Source organism: Pelophylax lessonae (assembly GCF_965119305.1).
Source record: "Pelophylax lessonae genome assembly, chromosome: 4".
NCBI lineage: Eukaryota > Metazoa > Chordata > Amphibia > Anura > Ranidae > Pelophylax > Pelophylax lessonae.
The window spans coordinates 261,130,364-261,158,176 of record NC_138771.1 but is presented as its reverse complement, the minus strand read 5'-3'; the positions used below and the strand labels follow the sequence as shown (position 1 = coordinate 261,158,176).

The 27,813-nt window shown below is 46.2% G+C and overlaps 1 protein-coding gene across 2 annotated transcripts in view; it reads right to left on the bottom strand.

The window, feature by feature from the left end:
• ZFC3H1 (zinc finger C3H1-type containing) overlaps nt 1-27,813 on the bottom strand; it is a 198,484-nt gene that overhangs the window by 153,493 nt on the left and 17,178 nt on the right. For both annotated transcript variants that reach the window (XM_082253106.1, XM_082253107.1), the window contains exons 3-5: nt 22,275-22,333; nt 19,376-19,664; nt 19,055-19,275 (exon numbers count right to left, since the gene is read on the bottom strand). In XM_082253106.1, the coding sequence (XP_082109232.1) occupies nt 19,055-19,275; nt 19,376-19,664; nt 22,275-22,333 (569 nt within the window). The remainder of the gene's footprint in view (nt 1-19,054; nt 19,276-19,375; nt 19,665-22,274; nt 22,334-27,813) is intronic.

Below are 27,813 nucleotides of genomic sequence, written 5' to 3'. Positions count from 1 at the left end.
CCTGTAGCGGCAGCAGTGATTAGTATGGACACGCCAGGAAAAAAGCGGCAGCATGTTGGTGTGAGAAGGACCAATATCCCTGATGCCTCTTACTCCCGCGTGAGCCTGCCTATTGGCTACAGGGGTGTGTCAGAACGTGCGGGAAGATGCAGCCCTGCTGGTCCCCCACAGCAAGTCCTCATGACTCTTCCTCCAACCTTTGCTAAGCCTAAAGTAAGGATGGGGGAAAACAAACAGAACCTCCCTAGTCTGCCTGAAGAAAGACCTACCTGAGTAGGTCAGGAGTGCCCAGGCGGTTCTCTAAAGTTAGGGAGTTTCTCCCACTCCTGTCTTTTTTACCCTCCTTCACCCCAGAATACCTGTGAATGACTGTCTCGTCAGCTTTGGCACAGGGGGGTGAAGGAGGTATCCAGGGACGCCTGCCGTGGAGAATGCAGATTCTAGAAAATAAACTGGAGATGTATGCTCCCCTCCAGTGCCAGTGTTTGCAGGACACAGGAAACACAAGAACTGAAGGGGCAGCCTAGGATGGTCGTTTTAACCACTTAAGTCCCAGCCCTATTTCGGACACTTTTTGTTTACAAGTTAAAATCAGTATTTTTTTCCAAGAAAACTACTTAGAACCCCCAAACATTATATATATTTTTTTAGCAAAGACTCTGGAGAATAAAATGTCGGTCATTGCAATATTTTTTGTCACGCGGTATTTGCGCAGCGGTCTTTAAAACGCCATTTTTTGGGAAAAATGACGAAAAATCACATTTCACTGCATTTAAAAAAATATGAAAAACAGTAAAGTTAGCCAATTTTTTTTGTATATTGTGAAAGATGATGTCACGCCGAGTAAATAGATACCCAACATGTTACGGTTTAAAATTGCGCACACCCGTGGAATGGCGACAACTTACGGTCAATAGAAATCTCAATAGGCGACGCTTTAAAGTTTTTTACCGGTTACCAGTTTAGAGTTAGAGTGTAGCTTTTTTTTTTTTTTTTTTTTTTTTTTTTTTTAATTATTGCTCACTCTCTGGTGACCGTGGCGATACCTCACGTGTGGTTTGAACAGCGATTTAATTCACGGCTCGACTTCCGTATAAGTTTTCTTTTAGCCGCCACCCGTCACCGTTAGCTCGCGCACAATTTTTTATTTTTTTTCCTATTTAATTTATTTATTTTTTTTACTTTATTACAGTTTTTTTAAAAAAAAAAAAAATCTTATCACTTTTATTGCTGTCACAAGCAATGTAAACATCCCTTGTGACACCAATATGCAGTGACAGGTACTCTTTATGGAGGGATCGAGGGTCTAAAAGACCCTCGACCCCTCCACTACACTTTCATGTATGCAAAACGCTGAAAACGGCATTTTTGCATACAGCCGTTTTTAAATCTGCCGCCTTTTGCAGCAGAGTAACCCGGAAGTGACGTCATGGACGCCGCCTCTGGGTTACGTCATCAGAGACCCGATCTAAGACGCTTCCGGCTTAGATCGAGACTCCATCCAGCCAGTGGGACGGGAGGCCCGGGCAAAGTCACAGAAGGCGGCGGGAGGGGGGGGGGGGGTATTCTGCCCTCTATAGGAGTAGTACATTAGGCAGAAAAAAAAAAAAATTCCGGCTACGCCTTTGGACAGTCCCAGGGTGTATCTCTGCTATAGGTACTCAGGTACAAGCAGTGTCAGAAGAATTTTAACTCTACAGAGGGGTGGGTGCTGTGTCAGTCCATGAACATCAAAGAAATGGATTTTACAGTAAGTCAAAAATCCTATTTTCTTTCGTTCATTGAGGGACACAGCTCATCTATATAACAATCGGGATGTTCCAAAGCAGAGTAATGGGCCATACACACTAAGATTTTCTGAAGACTTTTTCCTTTAGACTTACCAAAACCATATAATATGAGGTCAAACCTAAACACTTTCAATTTGTATGCAATCTGGCAGGCCCTTGCACTACATAGAAAAGGTAAATCTGAAGGAAATCTAACCACAAAAGTTGGATAGTGTGTATCCAGCTTTAAACATGAGGGGTGGGAATGGGAAAAAAAATCCCAAGGCTAAACCGTAGCTCAACCAAAACAACTGGAGCCCATCTGAAAAAAAAAAAAAAAAAAAAATACACCTTCAAAGAGGATCAGGTCGGGGGGGGTCGCAACCGAGGATGGCCACGTTCTAAGATCTCTGCCAGACCCCAAGCGAATCCGCTGCCATCCGACCCGTTAGTGACCCCATCCAGCCTCCAAAACATACTCATCACCTTCTAGACACCCCAAGAGATGCCCAAATTCAAAACTGGGCAGCTGTCACCGAATTCTTTTGAAGACTTTTTCAAGCCTGCATAAACTGGATCGTTAAGGAAGGGCCTGTGCTGGCGATGGAGCCCAGGGATGCGGCGTTAAGCCCACAGGCCGCGACTACCGGCCCCCGCCATCTTGGAAGGCACCGCGGCCTGCGGGCTTAACGCTGCATCCCTGGGCTCCATCGCCAGCACAGGCCCTTCCTTAACGCTCCAGTTCATGCACCAGCAGTGGGGACTCGTCTAGGCACGATTCCCCTTCCACCAGATGTCCTGCAAAGTCAAGAACGCGCATACTGTCACCGGTGAGGCCTTTACAAACCCCAGCCATGGAGGGGAGTGCTCCGGACATCACACAGCCCATAGACAGGTCCCAACAGCAAGACCCCTTCCTCTCTTCCCCACACAAGGGCAGCCGGTGTGTGACACCACACTAAAAGAGATGCTTCTGTCTCTAAAACAGTGTTTCTCAACTCCGGTCCTCAAGGCACACTAACAGGCCAGGTTTGCAAGATAACTGAAAAACATCACAGGTGATATCATTTGCTGCTTAGTGATTGCAGTATTGTAGTCTGCATCTCCCCAAGGTAATACTTAAAATCTGGCCTGTTAGTGTGCCCTGAGGACCGGAGTTGAGAAACACTGCTCTAAAAGCTTCTCTGCAAAATGACATCCTAGCATGTGTGCAGCAATGCAAATCTGACATCCAGCAAGTAGTGGACAAAATTGAATACCTTATGAGCACCCATACCTCCTCTGTCAATACCATAGCCAGCACACAGGCCAGGCATACTGATGAAATTGCTTGGCTAAAAAGGACAAGGTAGCTGATTTGGAGGACAAAACGAGTAGAAAACCATATAAAAATTAGGGGAATTCCTGAAAATATTGCACCATCTCAACTCTCACAATATGCACAGGAATTGTTCTCTTCCATCATACAAGACCTGTCCCCCCTGGATCTATTGACAGGATACACAGGCTGCCAAAACCTGCATTCATTGCATCTGATGCCCCTAGAGATGTACTGCTAAGAATGCACTTCTTTCAAACCTAAGAGACTTATGATAGCATTCCGGTAAGCCACGCATATCCCTCAATGCTTTAAGGCATTACAACTGCTACCTGACCTCTCCCGCCACACCCTACAGCAAAGGAGAAACCTGGCGACTAACACTAAGGCTCTACGCAACCACAATATTCCCTCAAAAACGGAGGCACCCTACTACTCTGATTGTCACTCATAATGGCACGCCACACAGCATAAATATGATGGAGGAAGGTCTATCGCTCCTGTACCAGTGGGGTATTATCCCCGAATCCCTTCCGCCACCCAAAACTGCCCCACAGCCAGCCCAACTGGATCATGAATGGCAACTGGTATCCCAGAAAAGATCCTCCAAGAAATCACCCCACCATCCCGGGAACCTCGGGTCTGAAACCTCTTTTCAACCCACTAAGCTCGGGGCCTGGGCAAGACCTCTACCTTATGGTCCCCCCAGAGCATGCTCCCACAGCACAGCTGTGCTAGTCTCGGATGAGAGACGCATTTTTATCGTTCGTTTTACTTCCTTCACCCACATGGGGCTTATGCAGTCAGGACCTTGCTCTCCTATCCGGCAGACATGTCCCACGTACACCCCTCCGCACGTTTGGACCAGCTTCAATTAAGCCCTCCAACCACTTTGGACACTACCTGGACCCTACAAAACTGTTTATTACACCTGTGGCCCACCATCTTGCCCAGGGCACTCCCCAGTATGCTGCAGGACCCCGAGAAGGTTTATCTTCACCCATCATGGTAGGCTCTGCACCTATGGGCCTTTAAGGACTCAACTCCAGAGCTGAGGAATCAAGGTCTTGATAGGCCAATACGATTGCACAGGGTCTAGTGCTGATGGGCATAGTTAGGGGCCAGTCCCTACTTTTCCAGTGCAGGGCCCGGGTACCATGCCTCTAAAAACTGTTGAAAGTATTCTCCAAGTGGCCCAAATTGTATATGTTTTGCCAACATCCCTTATAAACTGATTGGGAATTTTTTGGTGCCTCAAACCAAAGAAGAGCAGCATTTTTGGGCAAAAAACTAGGGATAATCTTACGTTTTAAATAAAAAAACGGAATTTTTGTAAAATCTTACCTGTAAAATTCCTTTCTCTGAGTCCTCCGACAGTCGCCGCCTCTTCATATTCGTCACAATGGGGTTATGACCTTTGCTCCGTAGGAGTAGCTAGGCAACAGAATATGTCAATATTAAGGCTTTTAACATATCCCACCCCCAGGGGGTGGTCCCCTCAGTCAATACCCTCCTACTTCCTGTATCCATACCTCAGTTTCAGTGGAATAGCAGTAGAGTATACAACCAAACCCCAAAAGAGGGGCGGGGGCGGCGACTGTCGGAGGACTCAGAGAAAGGAATTTTACAGGTAAGATTTTACAAAAATTCCGTTTTCTCTTACGTCCGACAGTCGCCGCCTCTTCATATTCGTCACAATGGGGACGTCCCAAAGCAGTGCAAACATGAGGGGTGGGAAACGCAGTTGCGCCTAAGGCAACGTCGTCTCCACATCAGAGAAAGGAACCTTACCAAGGGAAGGAAACCAGCTGGGCAGCATGAATAATAAAAAAAAAAAAAAAAAAAAAATGGTGCTCAACAGGAGCAACAACCCAGGAAGAACAAATAACCTAGGGATAAAATCATATCCCAAACAGCTAAGGGCCCAAAACAAGGGACCCTAAGGAACTGCCGCACTAAGAACCTTGCGGCCAAAAGAAGCATCAGCCGATGCCTGAACATCCACCTTGTAGAACTTCGTGAAGGTGTGAACGGACGACCAAGTCGCCGCCTTACACACCTGGGCCACAGAAGCCCGATGATGACAGGCCCAAGACGTACTCAGAGATCTGGTAGAGTGCGCCTTCACAGGCATAGGAGGAACTTTTCCCTTCAAAGCATATGCCTGTTCAATGGTCTGTCTGATCCATTTGGCGATGGTAGAAGCCAACGCCGCCATGCCCTTCCGAGGACCCTCTGGAAGGACAAATAAGGAATCCGACTTGCGAAAAGATTCAGTCGATTTCAGGTAAACCCTGATCGCCCGAACAACATCCAGGGAGTGCAAATCCACCTCCTTCGGATGCTTGGGCTTCGCGCAGAGCGAAGGTAGGACAATATCCTCATTGGAGGTGAAAATCCGAAATCCTCTTCGGAAGAAAAGGAGGGTTAGGTCGCAAGACCACCTTATCCAAGTGAATGACCAGATACGGAGACCTGCAGGACAAAGCTGCCAGCTCCGACACCCGGCGAGCCGAAGTGATCGCCACCAAAAAGGCAACCTTCTTGGACAACATGGACAACGAGATCTTTCTGATCTGTTCAAAGGGAGCATGTTGTAACACGGACAGAACAAGATTCAAGTCCCAAGGAGGCAGGGGTTCCCTCCTAGGAGGGACAAGATGTCGCACCCCTTGGACAAAAGTGCTAACCAAGGAGTTAGATGCCACAGGACGTTGAAAAAGAACGGCCAACGCAGACACCTGACCCTTGATCGTAGCCAGCGCCAAACGCTGGTCAACACCCGTTTGAAGGAAGGACAACACCCTAGACACCGAGTACGTGCGAGGGGAATGCCCCCTGGACTCACACCAGGCAAAATAGGCCTTCCAAGTACGGTAATAGACCTTCCCCGAGGAAGACTTCCTCGCGTTGATCAAAGTGTGAATGACCTCAGGGGAGAGACCCCTATCCTTCAGGACCTCGGTTTCAAACAGCCAGGCCGTCAAAGCCAGCAACTGTAAAGCAGGATGGAATATCGGTCCTTGAGACAGGAGATCTTCTCGAAGAGGTAGACGCCACGGGGCGTCGACCGCCAGATTCACGAGGTCTGCATACCAGGACCGGCAAGGCCAGTCCGGTGCCACAAGAATCACCGTGTGCGGTTCCGAGTTCAACCTGCAAAGGAACCTGGACAGCAGTTGAATCGGTGGGAATGCGTACAGCAGTCGGTATTGATGCCACGGAGCTACCAACGCGTCTGACGCGTCTGCCCGAGGATCGAGTGTCCGTGCCACGAACCTTTTCACCTTGTTGTTCAGACGAGACGCGAACAGGTCCACATCTGGAAGACCCCACTTCGCGCACAACATCTGGAAGACATCCGGGTGAAGTGACCATTCCCCCTGGTCCAGGGTCTGGGCACTCAGATAATCCGCCTGCCAGTTCTCCACCCCCAGAATGTGAACTGCCGTTATCGCCGGGACGTGTGTCTCGGCCCAAGACAGAATGTCGGCCACCTCCCGAGCACTCCTGGTGCCCCCTTGGTGGTTGATGTAGGCCACCGCTGTGGCATTGTCCGTCTGCACCCGAACCGGACGGCCCTGCAGCCTGTCCGTCCAACGTCGAAGGCAGAGATTTATCGCTCGTAGTTCCAGAATGTTGATCGGAAGAGAGGATTCCTCCACCGACCAAGTTCCCTGGGCGGACAGAACGCCCAGAACACCACCCCAGCCCGACAGGCTGGCATCCGTGGTGACCACCGTCCATGAGAGAGGACGAAAAGACTTGCCCCCCGACACCGTCGGGGACTGGAGCCACCACAGAAGATCCCTTCTGGTGCGATGACTCAATGAAATCTGGAGTTTCAGAGATTGCGGTCGCCCGTCCCACCTGGACAGGATCTCCGCTTGGAGACCCCGCGTGTGAAACTGGGCGAAGGGAATCGCCTCGAAAGCTGAGACCATCAATCCCAAACAGCGCATGCACGTCCGGATGGACGAGCACGGAACGTCCCTGACCTCCTCCTGAAGAGACCAGAGTTTGTCTTCCGGCAGGAAGACCTTCGCCTGGACTGAGTCCAGAATCATCCCCAGGTAGGGAAGACGAACCGACGGGCACAGCGTCGATTTTGGAAAGTTTATCGTCCAACCAAACTCCTGCAGAGTCTGCATTGTGACGGACAGGTCTGACACCAGACCCTGGTTGGTCGCCGACCGAACCAGAATGTCGTCCAGATACCCCAGGACAGAGATGCCCTGGGCTCTCAACAAAGCCAGAACCGGTGCAAGCACCTTGGTGAACACCCGTGGAGCCGAAGCGAGCCCAAAAGGCAGCGCCACCAATTGGTAATGATCCTCCGCAATGGCGAATCGAAGGTACCTCTGGTGACCCTCAAAAATGGGGATGTGAAGATACGCATCCTTCAAGTCGATGGAGGCCATGAATTCCCCCGGAACCAGGGCAGCCACCACCGACCGCAGGGATTCCATGAGGAACTTGCGAACACGCACAAAGCGGTTCAGAGCCTTCAAGTCCAGAATCGGACGCACCTTGCCCTCCTTCCTGGGCACGGTGAACAGATTGGAATAGAACCCCCGAAATCCGTCCCGATGAGGCACCGGAACCACTACTCCCTGAGCCCGCAGGTCCCGCACCGCCAGGTGCAGATCCCGCAAACGCTCCGGAGACAGTTGAAGATTTGAGGGAAAAAATCTGCTCTCCGGCCGAGAGAGAAACTTGATCTTGTAGCCAGATCGAACGATTTCCTGAACCCACCTGTCCCGAACACGGGCCAGCCAGGGTTGAAGAAAACGGAGCAAGCGTCCCCCCCACCCCAGAACCGGGTGAGGGCGCCCCTTCAGGCCGCACTGTTGTGGGCAGCGGATCTGGACTGGCCGGACTTCTGCTTACCTGTCCACGGCTTCTTCTGGGAGCCTAGGCCTTTGAACGGCTTGCCCTTATAGTGCGACCGAAAGGCACGAAAGGAACCCTGAGAGGGCCGAAAAGAAGCGGTCTTCTTACCAGGAGCCGCCTTAGCCTTGTGGAATTGGGGCAAGAGCGTGCTCTTACCACCCGTGATCCCTTTAATCAGTGTATCCAAGGAATCGCCAAAAAGGCGAGATCCGTTATAGGGTAGATTAGCCAAGGTCTTGCGCGAAGACTGGTCCACAGACCAACACTTCAGCCAAATCAGGCGGCGTGACAACACCGCCACACTGTGCACACGTGCAGCCAACGGTACTATATCCAAGTCCGCATCACACAAATACATGACACCCTGATGGATTTGATCCACCATAGCCAATGTCTCTGGAGGGGCAGAGTCAGCCACCAGGACGCACCTAAGCACCTGCGTCCAATTTGCGACAGCCTGAGCTGCCATAAGTGAAGCAAAAATAGCTTTGAGCATAGAACCGGTAACCAAATGAGTATGACGGGTAAGAGACTCCAGCCTCCTGTCCTTGGCATCCCGGAACACCGGCGTATCCTCAGCAGGAATCGCAGTGGACTTATTCAAAACCGCTACCGCGTGATCCACCGGAGGTGGCACACACCAACGTTCATCAGTAGCGGGCGTGAAAGGATAACGCAGCTTGAACCTACTTGGCACAGCAAAAGGCTTCCGCAGATTGCGCCACTGTTCACTAACAGCGCGCTGAAAATCATCAGTGCAAGGAAAAACCTGTGAAGATCTGCGTTTCCGCTGCGTCCCATAGGAGGCTAAAACAGCAGGAGGACATGGCTCATCCTGCAAACGCAGTGTTTGTTTGATAGAAGCAACCAATTGATCCATGAGTGCAAGCTCTTCAGATGAGCCAGGGGGAGAATTATCAACCCCTTCCACCTCAGCCTCCACTTCTGATCCCACAAGATCCAGGGAGGAACGGGACCCCGATAAGGAGACCCCAGCCATAGCAGCCCCATCACCCTCACCCTCGGAATCAGAGGAAATTGAAACTCTGGGCCGTTTAGTGGATTGAGCAGCCACCAGCATTTGCACCTGAGCAGCAAGGTTAGCCACAACAGCAGCCAAATCACCCCCTGAGGGGGAAGCAGCAGCCCCTTGGCCTCCCACCAAAGTGAGAGGAAATTTGCTTTCCTGAGAATCCATGCCCCCAAAAATTTTTGCAGGAGAATAAAGGGTAACTGCCCCTTTAAAAGCGCGGTCAGCGCAGCCCACCGCACTCACACACCAGCACAAGCCGACCCCCACAGGGAAAAGCACAAACTCAGGCAAGGATTCAAGACAGAGAGGATAAAACCTGCAGAGACCACCGCTGCTGCTGCTGCCGCCTCGATCGGTGCGCCCAGGAGAAGAGGAAGTGATGCAATACAGGGCGCTCTATTAAAGCCTATGGAGGGCTACAAGAAAATGGCCGCCTGCAGTGCCAGCATGAGGCTGGAGCGATCGCCTCCAAAATGGCGGCGCTTGGCGCCGAAAACGCCGCTCCCGCCCATAGTGAAACACCAGTACACATGCAGTACAGTAAAAACAATGGCGGACCGCAGCAGCGGTCGCCGCAAGTATGCACAACATGATCCACATCATACCCCGCAGCACACAGCCTGTCACACAGTAAAAGACAGCACACATTCTGACACAGACAGTGCAGTATAGCCCCCCTCCTTGCATTCCACAGAGTGCAGCTAAGACAGATAGGGAGTCCAACAGTGTGAACAGGGGCAGGGTTACACAGTCCCAGACTGACACCCCCCAAACAGACAGGTCCCCACACAGATACACTTACCTCCTAAATGGCGTGGGGAACCCGCACAAGCGATCAAGCCACTGCACATGGGACAGGGAGAGTCGCAGCCAGGACGCAGGAGAATTGCGGAGCGATACCGCAAGGCATCCAGTGAGGTAGCCACCTTACCATAGCATCTCTGCAGCGAACAGGGATGGGTCGTTCATTGTGCCAGGAAAAATACCTGACTGAACGCTCGATGGCAAGCTGGGAAGCCACTGACCCACAACCTGCGACCAGGGGGGTCAGCCCGAGACCCAGCCCGCACGATCCTCTTCATCAGAAGAACTAACTAATGCTGACAAAAGTAACAGCTAAGTAAAGAGAGAGAAAAAAACTCAAATAAAATCAAAAAAAGAGAAAAGGCTGAGACAAAATGCCCCAGCATAGAGACATCCAGCTACTCCTGACAAGCTAGACATTGAAACTGAGGTATGGATACAGGAAGTAGGAGGGTATTGACTGAGGGGACCACCCCCTGGGGGTGGGATATGTTAAAAGCCTTAATATTGACATATTCTGTTGCCTAGCTACTCCTACGGAGCAAAGGTCATAACCCCATTGTGACGAATATGAAGAGGCGGCGACTGTCGGAGGACGTAAGAGAAAATGTATTTTGAAATACGTTTTTGAAACAATACACATATATGTATGTGTGCAGGGCTAGAGGCCCTTTGGTGTCAATAAACGTGTCCTGTATGCTCGTAGGATCTCTGGGAGGGTTTTCGGTCCCGAATTTATGGGCATACTATACTGCGGCATCCATAGCCCCTCTCTCTCATCTACACGACACGTTCCAAATGCCATTATGGGCCACAATTGATCTGCTGGATGCCTACCCGGTCCCCCTCTCTTCCATCCCCTGGCTCCCTCCTAAATTTCGTCTGCCGGACCTGCGCCCTTGCCTCCTTCACTCTCTTCGCCTCTGGGACTCCGTTAAGTATTCGGCCAATTTGATTTCCCCCCCCCCCCCCCCCCCATCTACCTCTATTGCGACTCTTTCCTTGCCCTATGTTTCCACCTGGCCTTGATAATCCACATCTGTTTTCGTGGTGGACGGACCATGGCTTTGCGGATGTCCACTCGTTATTTACCCCTACAAGGATACTTCCTTTTGGGGCCCTCCGCTCCTCACATGATATACCCTTGCGGGAACATTATCGATATATGCAACTCCATAATTTCCTTCAGCAACTCATTAAACATAAACCTTTACCCTATACACTCACGCCATTTGAAAGCCTCTGTAGGGCTCGACCCCACTCACCAGGACTCATATTCTCTCCTATATGCCTCTATCATTGCTTGCGATACACCCCCTTTCACGGTCTATCATTCTAACTGGGAACTGGAATTGGGGGGTAGATTGGAAAAGGAAGACTAGCAGCACATGACGGCGGCTCTCTCTAAGGCTCCATGTACACGGGACGTTGTAAATGGCCATTTAGGAGCAGTTCTTGAAGACCTTTTTAACCTCTTGTTGTCCTTATTTCAGGTCACCTATATCTTAAATAATTTTGCCCATCAAGAACGTCACCTGTAAGTATACACTCCCACGCCCCCCCCCCTCCCTATCCCCCCCTTTTTATTCCCCCCCCCCTCCTTCCCTTCCCCCCCCCCTTCTTCGTCCTTTTCTCCCCCCCCCCCCCTCTCCCCCTCCCCTCAACTGCCTCCAAACAGTACTGTCACTACCCATACCGTTACTGACCCACCGGTACACCCTCCACTCTAGCCACCAGTACCCCCCAGCCGCTATCAACTTCAAATATTAGACCCTTCAAATATTAGACTCTATATTCTTCACCTCCTATGATCGGCATATGACCATACTAATTTACATATGCCGCATATTGTCGCTTTATACCGCACTAATTTAAAACACTCACCCAAGTGCTTCATTAGAATGTTTTTATAAAACTGTTAAACAGGTAAATTATCCTTTAACTATTTATTCCTGCCCCATATGCTGCAGACCATTCCACTAGTGTCGCTAAAAGATGGTCTTTTTACATTTCTTTTGATCTCCTCAATGTTTAACATGGACTTTTTTACTCCTGGACATTTTATCCCTGTAATTTATTCCCCCTTGTCGTTCACCAAGAGCATTGCCGCCTTAAGAATGTTTGTAACCATTGCCGCTTTTATTGTGATCCACGCCCCCTCTGCTTCTTACATATACTCCTCCTGTTACCCCATATCCGGACACTTGACAAAGGAGTGCGCATGCTCCACCACGGCATCCAGCGCAGACTCCGAAACATGTTGTGAGTACCGGATACGCCCACTAAACCAGGACTGCCCGTGACGTCAGACGCTGCCGGCCGCCGCCGCCACAAGCTCTCTGCATCTCCCCAGCTGTCCCGACTCGGAAGCCGCCTGAGCTCAACCTCGGACCCCTCCCGGACGATCGGACGCTACCAGGGCACAGAGAAGGCGACCAGCCACCTGACCATCCCACGGAGGGCAACACAGTGTTTGCTTTATTCAACCCCAGATGTGAGTTTTCCTTACCCTGCTTGTTCTCAACTTATTAAACCCTTTTATACAGTACTCCAGTGGCGCTTCTCCCCTCATCATTTAGGAGCAGTTGGGCTTTTTTTTCAGAAGCCCCTGAACCCATCTACATTTTATCTTATCTGTCCATGTACACAGGATCATTTACAGTCATTTGCAGGCAGTTGAGTTCAGGGACGTTTTTTGGAACGCAATTATTTGCATTCGAACGTGTGTTTCCCGGTGTTTCAAACGCAGAAACCCGGCCAAACTTGACCAAAACTTGACCGAACCTGATGAACATACGTTCAGCCACGTTATACGTTTTTTCTGCCTCCATTCAAAATCAATGGTTCCCTATGGGAGCCTATTGATTTGAATGGAAGTCGCACCGCAAGTCGGATCAAGATGATCCGACTTGCGCTGTGAGAATCTTGAGGGGTAACTCCACGCCAAAAAATGTGAAAAAAACGGCGTGGGGTCCCCCCCAAAATCCATACCAGACCCTTATCTGAGCATGCAGCCCGGTAGGGCAGGAAGGGGGAGGGGACGATCGAGCGCCCCCCCCCCCCCCGGACCATACCAGGCCACATGCCCTCAACATGGGGGGGGTGTTGGTGCTTGGAGCTCTGCACCCCCACCCCAAAGCACCTTGCCCCCATGTTGATGAGGACAAGGGCCTCATCCCCACAACCCTGGCCGGTGGTTGTGGGGGTCTGTGGGCAGGGGGCTCATCGGAATCTGGAAGCCCCCTTTAACAAGGGGGCCCCCCAGATCCCGGACCTCCTCCCTATGTGAATGGGTATGGGGTACACTGTACCCCTACCCATTCACCCCATAAAAGGCAGTGTATGGAAATGACAGGAGACATTTTGGAAAGTTTATTAAAAATCTTCATCTGTTCTTCTCTGCTCTGGTCTTCTCCCTCTCCTGGTCTTCTGCTCCTTTTGCGGTCCGCTTTTTTGCCCTTGGCTCTTCTCTTCTTCCTCCGGTCCTCCTCCGACGATGTCTCCGGTGATTATGCCGGTCTTTGCAGCTTGTTATATAGCCATTGTGGGCGTGGCCCCGATGACATCGGGAGGCCCCGTCCCCTCATGCCGCGGATGACATCATCTGCGACATGAGGGGGTGGGGCCTCCCGATGACGTCATCCGGGCCACGCCCACAATGGCTATATAACAAGCTGCAGAGACCGGCATAATCACCGGAGACATCGGAGGAGGACCGGAGGAAGAAGAAGAGAAGAGCCGAGGGCAAAAAAGCGGACCGCAAAAGGAGCAGAAGACCAGGAGAGGGAGAAGACCAGAGCAGAGAAGAACAGATGAAGATTTTTAATAAACTTTCCAAAACGTCTCCTGTCGTTATTTCCATACACTGCCTTTTATGGGGTGAATGGGTAGGGGTACAGTGTACCCCATACCCATTCACATAGGGAGGAGGTCCGGGATCTGGGGGGCCCCCTTGTTAAAGGGGGCTTCCAGATTCCGATGAGCCCCCTGCCCACAGACCCCCACAACCACTGGCCAGGGTTGTGGGGATGAGGCCCTTGTCCTCATCAACATGGGGGCAAGGTGCTTTGGGGTGGGGGGTTCAGAGCTCCCCCTGCCCCAAAGCACCAACACCCCCCCATGTTGAGGGCATGTGGCCTGGTATGGTCCAGGGGGGGGGGGGGCGCTCGATCGTCCCTTCCCCCTTCCTGCCCTACCGGGCTGCATGCTCGGATAAGGGTCTGGTATGGATCTTGGGGGGGGACCCCACACAGTTTTTTCGGCGTGGGGCTACCCTCAAATTCCATACCAGACCCGAAGCAACGTGGCCAAACGTGCAATAACGCAAATGGAAAAAGCTACTGAAAGCACGTTTAACAGCTGCTTTTCCCAGGCATCAGAACTAGCTTTGCAGCACGTTTTTTCTAACGTCCCGTGTACATGAAGCCTTAATGTTCACGAAATGTCTTGACTCTGGAAAATGCTTATAAAAAGGTATTTTACAGATGGTATTATACCCCGGCTAGACTGGCTAAATTTATACCTGCGTATTCTCCCTTGTGTTTTCATGGATGCACTCAGGAGGGGACCATGGCACATATTTGGTGGACATGTCCCAAGGTGAGTAGACTATGGATCAGGATCTATGCCTTGCTCCGTAATATTTTTCAGGTCACCCTGAAGAGAGACCCGTATGAGGCACTCCTGTGTAAACCTATACCTGACTTAACCTGTACACAACGTCAGTTGGCTCAGCATTTGTTTACAGCTACGAAATTGACAATTGCCCAATCCTGGAAGACCCCGTTGCTTAGTTTTGAGGCGGTCAAAAATCGTATGAATGATATTCTAATTAATGAAAAATTGACTGCCATAGTCTCTGATTCTCATGCTAAATTTCTTAAGGTGTGGGACCCCTGGATCTCGAACGTTGCCCCTTCCAGATTTCAGACTACTCTTCTTTCCCTTTAAATGCCCCCTGGACGCTTGCCCCACAGGACCCGTTCTTCCTTCCTTTTCCCCATCCTCCCTTTAGTCTTCTTCTATTGTCATTTCCTTCCTAGTCTTTTCTCACCCCTTCTTTCCCCGCTTTCTCTTTTGTCTTTTAGTGTTGCTGTCTCCTCTGGCTTGGTACTTTCAGGCCCTGCCTCTGTTTGCTCATTGGAACGTTCTAGAACTTCTTCTGTTGTTTTTATTGCACTATAAGCCACAAGGGGGGCTTTTGGTCCGTCTAAGAATTTTTTCTTGCTAAGAAACTTTATTTGGTCCGCGATGTTTTAAGTTTTGCTGACGCCCTATGATTATCATTTTGCTGCTACCTGTTTCCTGCATTCCATTTCTTTCTCATATTGTACACATATACCTTGTTATGATGTATGTTTATGCCTTTTCTTAAAATAAAAACTTTTGTACAAGAATATTGTGACAATTGTGACATGGTGACTTTAGGAATATTAGTAAAACAGGACAACACAGCGCTTGCAAAATAGGTGTCTCAAATAACCAAACATATAATAAAACTCATAAAGATAAGTGCAAATATCCAGTGCATAAAGTACAAGGTGTAACAATATAAATAAAGTGTCCAAACAAACTAATGGTAAAGTCCATAAAAATAGAAAAGTTTAAATTTCATGTGCACAAAAGGTGCAATGTATCACCAAAAAATGCAAGATACAATAAAGGTGCTTCAGTGCAGGTGTGCTTTTAAGATGATCACTAGTGGCAAGTTACTTAAACCCCTTCAGGAACCCCACTCACCAGAAAGGGTGGACCCTTGTTAGGGGTCAAAAACCGCTTGGGTCATGAGGGATGCTTTAAAACCATACAAATTCACCATTTTCACAAAACTAACAAACTCGCCTTCCAGTTATCCATCCCTGCTACGGCATGGGACTTCCTTAGGGGCCATGCTATATCTGGCACACGGGGCATATCTTTTTTAAAAACTTTTATATGAATACCCAAGCACCTTCATTGGGTCCAAGTAGGACTAAATGGGAATCTGAATTCCAATTAACCTTTACAGATTCACAATGGCATAAGGCCATCACAGTCAACTATAAACTGTCTAAATGTATTGATCATTGGGAATAATTTCTGAAAATATACCATGGATGGTACTTGCGCATCATAGGCTATCTAAAATCTATCCCTCCTCCAGTGTGTTGTGTTGGAGACGGTGCAATAAGGTAGGAACACTATCATATCCTTTGGGATTGCACCTTTGTTTAACCCTTTTGGAAGGAAGTGGAGGTTTTGCTTGGAGTATTTCTGGGCACAACCTTCTCCATCTGGCCAGCTTTGGCACTTCTGAACTTGGGAATAGATCTGATCCCTCCAAGTACCAGACTAGAATACTCCACATATTGTTTGCTGCTAGATTGACCATCACTCACCATTGGAAATCACCAAAAATTCAGGAACTTACTTCACGGGTAAACACACAATGTCATTTTGAGAAGTTACTAGCTGTTAAAGATCATAGAACGCCTACCTTTAGCAATCGATGGATTCACTGGTTAAAGCATCCTAATGCCGCTCCTGGTCTCAAGCTCAATTAGCCTGCTTTGATTGACTACCAAAGAGTATTCCCTTTACCAAAGAGTATTCCCTTTACTTTACCTTTCATGTATTCTCTGTTAGTGTCACAAATAACACCTTGTAGAACTATGTACATGGCAGTCTAATATATGGTGGTCCGCGGATGTTTAGCTGTCGGAGGGTATACCCCCTCCCCCCCAACTGGACACAGTGTGTACCCATTTGGGGTGTTCAGGGGGGTTGGGGGTGGCCCTATTAGAGAATGGCCATCAGCGACCCCATCTTATAAGTATTAATGCTATTCGTATATTTGGATTGCTTAATGCTGTAAAGGCTTATCTACATGGTCATGAAGTTAGATTACATAACTGCACCTATGTGCTTCTAGCCATAATATCAATGTTTTAGGAGTTTGCTTTCCTCTGTTATTATGATTTCCTTTCCCTGTTTGTTACCATTTGAAATAATCTTAATGAAAACTAATTAAGAAAACACTTCTTTCACTCTGCTTAAATGGTCAATATTTCTGGTATATATGACAGATGTTCAAACACAATTTTTTGATCAGAGCATAGCAAGCTGCAGGAATCCTCCAGCAAGGCTGTTAATACTCTGCGGTACTTTCAGTGAGTAAAATAATTAAAAATCAAAGAGCAAATATTAGCTCTTGGACCACATACTAATTTATAAATATATTACTCCTAGAAGCAGCCCCCTTAGATCTTGTTAAGCTAGGACCAGAGGAAAAGGTCTACATACACGGATAAGGCAAAAATACTATGCAAGTGTATCCTTGTAAACACCACCCCAATGTTTTTTTTTTTCCCTTGGCTGAGTAGGTGTATTCATTTCTGTAATCATTCCAGATATGGTGATATCCTTGATAAAGGCACCTAAACCGAAACGCGTTGGAAATTACGGATGTTTTCTCTGTTCCATCCAAAGACTTGTGTTCAAGCACGGAACACAGAGAAAAAATATTCCCAAAGTCACCATGTCACAATATTCTAACCTTTAATCACCTCTTCACACCAAAGGGCCTCTAGCCCTGCACACATACATATGTGTATTGTTTCAAAAACATATTTCAAAATAAATTGTTTCATTTAAAAACATAAGATTATCCCCTTTTGCCCAAAAATCCCACTCCCAATCGAAAAACCATAGGTAATGGATCCGGAAAAAGCCAGCCTCCCAATACCAGATTTAACTACTGAGAATCTAGCTATACTTCCATGCTGACAGTGCACAGTAAGAAAATAGCAAAGAAACTGAGGATTTACCTAATGGGGAGGGGTTATGACAGATCAGGGTCCTCAAACACAGGATTGTGTTCTCGGTTTATTTGACCAGTCACGTTCGCTACAGTCTGACAAATTGACAAACTTAATGGCTGGCTGCAAGCAGGACAAGCAAGAGCAAGGCTGCCTTTAATAAGATTTTAAAGCCTCCTCTTCTGCATCCACCTTACTCTCTTCTTCAAAGAGGTTAGAGGATCAGTGTCGTATTCATGATCAGATTTAAATGGTAGAGACAGACAGAAAGGCACTTTTCGGTCTTGGAGAATGAAGGCTCCAGAAGGGTAGGGTTTTCCAAAGAAAAAAAAAAAATCATCACTACAGTAAAATCTGCCTTAGTAAGACAGGACTTTGGATGCATGTCTGAAGAGGGGGTGCGAGAACGAGGGACGTTATTATGGTTGATCGGAACAGCCATCGACTTTTGCTGGTTCCTTCTTGAGGCCATCTATGGCTTGAGTGCTTTTTTCTTTTGTCCCTCTGTACCTCGTCTTTTCCATTGGTTGAGTAGGGGACCCCCTGTTGGGGGATGCATGAAATGGATGGGAGATAGGAGCTGCTACAAATCAGGCGATTACCAATATCCCATCTTTTTTCTCAGAAGCATGTAGCAAGGAAGAGGATGGGCTACGTGTGTTGTCAGTGGAAATGGTGTGTGAAGTGCATCAGCCAAAAGGTGTTTGCAACTACATTGTTGTGTGTGATAAAACCCACCAAGTTCAAAATAAAGTAAATGTTAACTATTGCCAACATAGAAATATTTGCAGAGGGGGGATAACCCGACTAAGTGAAATAACACCCCACACATAAACCAGAGAAAGTCAAAATTAAAAAGGAAATCCTGTCTAACCTTACCCACACTGCAAGTTCCCAAAAGAGACCCACCTTTATCTATGACGGTGGGTATACACCGAGCATGTGTTTAAGGTCTAGGTGCCAAAAGAAATTCCCTGGAACCAAGCACCTTGCTGTTAACTACACTTGTTGCATTACGTACCAAGGTGAGTGCTGAACACAGGATCCAGTGCCTCCAAGCAAACATTACAGACCTGCCCTGTTGTGGGATCCAGTTGCCAAGATGCCAAGAGGGCAATTGATCCAGAAACTGCTGGTGAGCCCAGAGGCCGTAAGCAGTTAGATCTTGATTGTCAGCTGAAGTAGTAAAGAAAAATATAAAGACTGTGTGGGGTTATAGGAGGGTGCAAAGCAAAGCTTTTGCAGTCTCCAATCACCTGAAGGCAACAGCAAAAAACCCATGGTCTATGACTACTTATCCTGTGCCCTGTAGTGTACGATTAGGATAAATTATTTTTCCATATTAAACACACAAGAATAAGGTAATCCCTTGGTCCCAACACCATTTGATATACAAAGCCTAACCAGTGGTATGGATTATATTCCCCTACACAAAACACACCTTGCTCCGTTTAGTCTTGTCTCCTACAAGCTTCATGAACCGGTTATACTGTTCCTCCTGGTTGGAAAGGTCTCGAATCTTTCTTATTTCTTCTTCTCGTTTTCTTTTTTCTTCTTCATCCTGTTTTTTTCTCTCCTCTTCCTCTCTGCGCTTTTCTTCAGCTTTCTGTTGTTGCAACTTTTTCCATGCTTTTGTTTGTTGTCTTCTGAGCGCCTGTTTCGCTATGAAAGAACAAACTATTCAGTGTGCAGCTGCATAAACTATTTACTGCCGTGTATACTATGGGCCTAAAGCCTGACAGAAGTCCAGACTGTTAATTACCTGCATAAGCAGCACTGTTGACTTTACGTGATGTAATGGAATTTGAGCTCCCCTTCTCAGTCTGGGTCTCCGCTTTGGCCTTTTCTTTCTGGGGCTCTGTCTTGACCTTCTCTTTTTGGGGTTCTGTCTGGCCCTTATCTTTCTGAGGCTCGATCTTGCCCTTTGATAACTTTTCCTTGCCCTCTTTCATTACCAATTGTTCTTTTTGGTGCCATTTTTTACTTGCAGACTGTAAAGCCAGAAGACGCAAATGAAGCTCTGATAATTCCTCTTCCTCTCTGACAGGTTTCTGGAAAATAACCAATCTTTGTTAGATCCTACTAATATTTTTATCTATTTTATAGGATAAAAAAAACAAAGATAGTTACCAAAACCCTTACTAAATATACACACACACACACTAGATTTAAAAAAAAAAAAAAGCCTTAACCTTATCAGATAGCACAAAATGCAGAGGAGTTAGCGTTACTGTACAGAGAAAGAAGGGTGAAAAGAGGTGCATTCAGAAGATTCAGTATGTACCATGGAGTAGCTGCCAGAGAATATAATGCATACAAATGGGGAGAACTTTGAGCAAAGCTATTGTGGTGAAAGTTTGGACGCTAGTCAATAGAACAATGCATAGTGTGTGTGTAGTGTGTGTGTAGTGTGTAATAAAATAATCTTCTTGGGGTACATATAAAGCTGCAAGTGAGTGCACTGGGAACCTGTCACAATTGCAGTGCAAAACTAGAAAAAAGGGTCATGTGATAGGTGGTACATGTACTTTCCACATTCAGTGCTGAATGTTTCTGCAGCCAGGAATGAGGCTGACCATAGCAGTATCCTTCTCTCCATCTTTACAGCACAAAAGAGGGGAGGCTCACATATACTGTGTTTTCATTGGGGTCTGTATCCAAGTTAGGGTGATTCACTCTCCTTAGGGCACAATATACGCTCTGTTTTTATAGTGTTTGTTGCTGTCAGTTTTGCCCTACAACAGAGGTGGCAGTGTGCTGTGCGTTTCATTGCTACGCACTTCGTTCATATCTTGCAGTCAGCATTTTTCCACACTGCACTTTATGTCATACCACAATAGTGGTCTGAACTGGGCACATAGGAAACAAATTTATTCTATGTGTCCTTTGGGTGACTGGCTGTACAGAAAAAAAATGCAAATTACCCAACATAGTGTGAACAATCCCTAACTGTTATAACAATGTCACCAGGAACGAAACAGAGGGTAAATAAAAAAAATAGAGAGGGAAATCTGCCATAGGACAACTGATCTGTGGGAAGAGGGGACTATCCCTCATATTGGAAAGATATTCCCTCACTTTCCGGTAAATCTACAGGGCAGAGATTGAAGAGAAATCTTCCTAATAAGACAGCTGTTTTAACTGTACCCTACTCTAGCCAATTGTAAAGACAAGTTTTGCCTTTAGATATATTTTATGGAACAGGTTTGTATTCCTGAAAGATTTTCTGCAGTCTCCAAAGCTATCAAATCACCACCATTCTCCAGGTAGTCAGACTATATCATCTTGGCATAAGACATTTCGGAGACGCACTTCTCATTCTCGCATGCAGATTTCCCGTGCATCCGATTCAAAGCTTGAGAAAAGTGCTTGACTAGTAGGCCTGTTTTTTTACATTCTGGCACTGGGAAAAATTATCAGGGAACATAAAAGAGGAACTTAAACTATGTAGAATGTGTTTATATATGTCAACCAACTGAAGCTTCTAGAACTCAACTTAAGATGAATTTTGGTTCAAAAAGAAGCACAGTTAACCACTTAAGCCCCAGAAGATTTTACCCCCTTCCTGACCAGGGGGTTTTTTGCGATTTTTTACTGCGTGACTTTAACGGACAATTGCGCGGTCGTGCGATGCTGTACCTAAACAAATTTCTTTCTTTTGGTGGTATTTGATCACCTGTGCGATTTTTTGATCATGCGCTATAAACAAAAAAAAGAGCGTAAATTTTGCAAAAATAACAATATTTTTCACTTTTTTTTTTTTATATGAAATTCCCCAAAAAAAAAAAAAAAAAAAATGTAAAAATCAAAATTTTTTAACATTTTTCGGCCAATTTGTTTTATGCTACATATGTTTGGTTAAAAAAAAAAAAAAAAAGCAAAAAGCGTATTTTGATTGGTTTGCGCAGAAGTTATCGCGTTTACTAACAAAGGGAAAGATTTTTGTCATTTTTGGTGTTCTTTATTTTTAACGAGTAATGGCGGCGATCTGCGATTTTTTTTGTGGGACTGCGACATTGCGGCGGACAGATCGGACCCTTGACTGACATTGACACTTTAGGGGTTACCAGTGACATTACTACAGTAATCAGTGCTATACATATGCACTGTTACTGTAAAAATGACACTGGCAGTGAAGGGGTTAACTGTATTGGAGAGGGAGGGGTTAAGTGTGTCCTAGGGGCGTGTTTCTAACTGTGATGGGACATGTGTACTATTGTAAAAACAGAGATCAACGGTTCTACGAAGTAGAACCGTCTGATCTCCATTTTTACACAGGGGAGAATGACAGGCGGCTTGTTTACATAAGCCGCCTGACTTTATCCCTCTCTACCGACGATCGTAGTGTGACCGGCGGACATCGGGTCCGCCGGTCACACGCGCGGACTCCTCAGTGAACGGGGCGGGCGCGCGCTCGCCCGCTATTGGCTCACAAGCCGGTCACAGGCTAGCGACGTAGATCTACGTCACTCTGCCTGGCCGGGGCTGACTGCCGCAGTAAATATACTGTGCGCAGTCGGCAAGTGGTTAAAAACATTGTAGTTCAGTTCTTTACTTTGTAATGACTTATTTGGATAAGGTAAAATTAGTAAAATAGTAATATTTTTATGCTAGGTTACAAGTGATTATGTTCAATATTTATTCCAGAAATAAAGACATACCTCATTTTTGTCATCCGTAATGTTTTCAGGGGTAACTGCCTGATCAATTTCATCAAGCTCTGTTAAAAAAAGAACAAAACAAACAGAATCAGAAAGAACACAGTACTCTAGCAATGCACACATTGGTTTCTTTGATCTAGTTTCAAGCCATTTATAAACCTATAGGTTAAATTATTTTAATGCTGGGCAGATTTTAAAAACGTCTGCCGTTTTCCTTGCAAGTTGCCTTTATTAGTTATACTGCATACTTCTGGGTGTGGTGAAACAGAACGCAACCTTGCCTGACAAACTATGCTAGATACATGAGAACCTTCATGTGAAGGTGGAGGATGTGCACATGTATATTGCTCTGTATAGGTTTAGACCATAGGTGTTCAACCTGTAGCCCTCCAGCTGTTGTGGAACTACAAGTCCCATCATACATCTGCCTTTGGGAGTAACGCTTGTAATTGTCAGACTTACAATGAGTCTTAGGACTTTGTTTTGCAATAGCTGTAGGGCCACAGGACGAGCACGCCTGGTTTAGACTCTCAGGGAGTTAAAAACGTATTCAGAAATTTCTATGACCTCTGGAAAAGCATTGGGAAGATATGTGCTTACTGTGCCTGCTATTAGGTGAGCACATTACATTGCTTCCTTGAAGTATATCTTTACCAAACAAAAATTGACCCAGAGAATAGGTTTTACACAGGAACAAATATGCTTCAGATTAATTTCCTGGCTTTTACTATGGTGTGCAACCTTAGGCGGAAACCTTTTTGGTTACGCCCCAGAGGCAATCTCAGAGGGTATACCATCACTTCCTGTTATAGGACTTCAGTTTGTACCAAGCAGTGCCAGAAGAACACATAACTCAACCCATCATAGGGGCAGGTGCTGTGTGTCAATGAATCTCAGAGAAAAGGATTTTACGGAAAGACAAAAATCCAGTTCCTTCGTTCACTGACGGACACAGCTCCATGTCTTAAGACCATTTGGATGTCCCAAAGCAGTATCAACTTGAGGGGGGTGGGAAAAACAGCAATACAGAGAATTCCCAACAAAGCTAAACATATCCAACTAGGTAAAAAACAGGAGCCCAACCGGAAACTGGAGCTTACCACCAGGAAAAAAATTACACCCTCAAGAAGTGGAAGCCTCTGCAACCGTAGCCTGCAAAACTTTGCAGCCGAACGCCGCATCCGAAGATGCAAGTAAATCCACTTTACAAAATTGTGAATGTGGGTACAGAAGACCACGTAGCCGCCTTGCACACCTGAACCACTGACGCACGATGACGGAAGGCCCAGGATGCACTAAGCACCCTCGTAGAATGCGTTTAACAGGGAAAGGAGGAACCTGACCCTTAATGGAGTCGGCCTGCACCACCGTCTGCCTGATCCACCTGAAAATGTACGCAGCAGATAAGGCCTACCCCTTACATCCATAAGAACAAAAAGAATCAGATTTCCAAAACGGTTCAGTCACCACCAGGTACACCCGAATCGCCCGACCACATCCAAAGAATAAAGCAAAATTTCCTTAGGATGTTTCAGCTTAGGACATGAAGGTAGCACAATATCTTCGCTCACATTAAATCCCGAGACAACTTTAGGAAGAAACGCCAATTAGTCCCTATGAATCACTAGGTAAGGCGAACAACAGGACAACGCAGCCAACTCCGACACCCTACGTGCGGAATAGCGACTAAGAAGGCCACCTTCCGCAACAGAATTATCGGAGGAAGTCCGAATATTTTCAAGAGGAGGCTTTTGAAGCACAGAAAGTGATTGAGATCCCACCGGAGGAGCCAGATGGTGAACTCCCTGCAAAAAATTGTGAACCAACGACTTCGCCGCCAACAGCTTTTGGAAAAAATATGGCCAACACAGAAAATCTGGCCCTTTATGGTGCCCAGAGCCAAACGTTGATCTACACCTAGTTGTAGAAACTCCCAACAGGTGAGACACAGAAAAGGAAGAACCCCCCCCCCCCCCCCCCCCGAGACTCACACCAAGCAATGCCTGCCTTCCAAACTCGATGATAAACCTTCCTTGAAGTAGATTTCCTAGCTTTTAACAGCAGAGGGAATCACTGACTCAGACAACCCTCTGTCAGCCAGGCTGGTAAAACCAGCGACTGTAAAGCAGGATGGAAGATTGGTCCTTGAGACAGAAGATCTTCCCTTAGAGGAAGTTTCCAAGGGACGTCTGCTACCAGCCTTACTAGGCCTGCGTACCAAGATCGGCGAGGCCAGTCTGGTGCCACCAGAACGACTGGAATCCCTGCTACCGCGACTCTGCGTAGCAGTCTCAGCAGAAGTTGTATTGGAGGAAAGGCTTAAATCAGGACGATACTGACCCCCACGAGGCAGCCAGGGCTTCTGTGGCGTCGACCAGAGGATCCCGAGACCTCAACATTAACCTCTGCACCTTCCTGTTGGGAAGCCAGTAGGTCCACACCGGGGATCCCCCGCCAAAGGCACAGTTTATGAAACCCCTCTGGGTGAAGAGACCATTCTCCCGGATCCAACATCTGCTGACTGAGATAGTCCACTTGCCAATTCTCTACCCCCGGAATGTGCACAGCAGAGAGCCGGGACATAGTTCTGCCCACCTCAAGATACCAGCCACTTTTCGGGCCGCCAGGGCACTCCTTGTGCCCTCTTGATGATTGACATATGCCACAGCCATAGCATTGTCTGATTGTATCCTCACAGGGCATCCCTGCAGATGGTCTGTACATTGAGACAAAGTCTGATCGCCCGAATTCCCAGGATGTTGATCGGCAGCCTGGACTCCTCTCGAGTCCACACACCTAAGGCCGAGTACACTCCCAAGACACCTTCCCATCCGGACAGACTGGCATCGGTGGGGATTACAGTCCAATACCGGGGAAGAAGGATTTTCCCAGACCAAGTGCTGGGGGAGCAGAGCCACTATAGCAGAGACTCCCTAGAACCCTGACTCAACAGGATCAAATTGTCAAAAGACAGATCCTTGTTTCATTTGGTTAGAATCTCCCTTTGCAGAGGTCTTGTATGTAACTGAGCAAACCTAACAGCCTCAAAAAAGGTGGAAACCATCAGACCCAGCATTTGCATGCAAGTCCTGAGCGACGACCGACAATTGGACAACAGGAGCCGAACCACATCCTGTAGTTTCAAAAGTTTTGTCTAAAGGAAGAAACACCCGGGTCGATGCTGAGTTCAGCTTGGTGGACGGAGTCAGTGCCGATTTCTGAAAATTCAGTGTCCACCCTGTTAAACTTTCAGTGCGAAATAGAAATACATTTTTATTATTACAGGTCAAGAATTGTGAACTTTGAGGCCTCCATTGACCTTGCTACATATTGAGTCAAAACTCTTTCAGTTTGAAACACACATTGCGTCCATTGTTTGACATGGTTTTGTTTGCCTGAACTTTGAGATGAGAAGCTGTGTCATCTGCCCCAAAAGGAAAATGTGTTTGACAAACTTTTAAATACAATACTCAGAAAGACAGATAAATAAATCGCTTATCACAGGTGGATCGGCCTTTGGGGGAAAAGGTTTACATAAGACATCCTTCCCCTGGTCTTGAAACACGAAAAACCAGAGAGGTCGTAAAACTTTATGTTCAGGCCATGACTCACACAATGGGCGAAACTCAATTTCAGGATAACACCTGTGTTCAACCATACACAATGCAAGTAAACTATTGTTTCCACCCTGAGAAGACAAACAAAACTGTCTGGACAAAGACGAGAATCTGTCATTTATTTACCTAAACACAAACAGGGGGATAAAGTTGTTGAAATCTACACGGAGTCACATAAACATTGTCACTTAGATTGATGAGAACTGCAAATCTCAAAATGAATTTCAGAAAATCATAAATTGATATCTCTGCCCCATCATATACAAAAGGTGTTTTGGAACTATGATGTTATGACAACCTCCTACTGAGAAGTACATTATATTCTATCATATAGTAGTGTCAAATGGTCAGAAATATTACCCATATTTTATCATCCAGTCCAAATCATAAATGTACTGTTGTTAACATAGTAATCCCTTAAATGGATAATACTCTAATTGGAAACAAACCATGTATAGAAAAAGTTACATATACAAGCTGTTGTGTATCAATATATATAACTGTATATGTATCTATACAATTCTTACTGCTACTAATTGAAGTCTTGGGTTAAAAAGTAAAGTCCAATATATATATTACATAAGATATATTAAATATTAGAATAGTGTTACCAAGATTAATCTTTATTCAGATACCTGGTGGATTAAATGGACGTCATAGATGAGAGCATGATTACATTTTATGTTTTTTTTTTATAATAGTCTTAAATGGAGAAATTTTTAATTAATTTTAATATACTGGTTAACCAAGAGGTGTCACCATATGACATCACCAGTTAATGAATAAGATGTTCCAACCAATAGGAATAATGTTCCTCCCACTGGGTTTGGCTTATGATAATTTTTACTGCCCTTTTGTTCAACACAAAATAAAAAGAAACCAGAGATGTAATAGGAGACACAACACAACACACATCATATCTTGACCAATATACATCACACTTACAACATACACACTACTAACAGCCATGCACAGACTCATCTACACAGACGACTCCATTTCAATCTGCCATGTATCTGAACCTTTGAGGGACGCCAGGCGAAACTCCTCCCTAATTGGCCACCATCTTGGAAATGCAGCCATCTTAAGGAACCTGGTAACTACTATTCTAAGCTAAGCGGCCATTTTAAATATGGTAATTATGCCTTGCTGTTATTTGATTATTATTCAATATTGTTTATGTACTTCCTTAAATGTTTTACTTTTCGTATTTAAAGGGTAACGAAAGTACAATCCCAGCCGTATAAACCATATGTAGATTTTTCTCTAAAGAGATGATTTTTGTTTTTATAACATTTTTAATATCAGATTAAGCGCATTATTTGCGATTTTACGTCTTCCGTTTTGCATGGCTTATTCTCACTTCATCTGCAGTGGAATGACTTTCGGCCATGTGATTCGCAGACTATTGTGGTCTGATTATATAGAATATTAATTTATGGTTCATACTACACCTGGGAAAAACATAATCTTGCTTTATTTTACTTTCATCGTTTAGCTAAATATCACATTGCATTTATTGTTTTAAGTTGGTATTTTATGTAAGGTTATCTCTTTGTGTCACTCAAGTATGATCATTTATGGTGAAATTATGTCTTGCGAATAAATATTCTTATATATATATTCCCTACTGTAGACTGTTTCACTAAGATTGGTATATGCTTTTAAAAAGAAATTAACTGATATAAAAAAAAAAGAACTCGGGAAAATTACGTGGTATACTATGAGTGTCTGAACAAAATTGATTGGGTTTTGTTTTTAGTTATTAAATTATTTGCCGTAATCGGCTGGAGGCACTGCGTCATAAATTCTATTGATAGTTCAGACATCGCCTTTTAGTAATAAATTAAAAATAGTCAAATTTTATACCAAAACGCACAACATATTAAATGGAGGCACTGCTGAGATATCATTGATTTCTT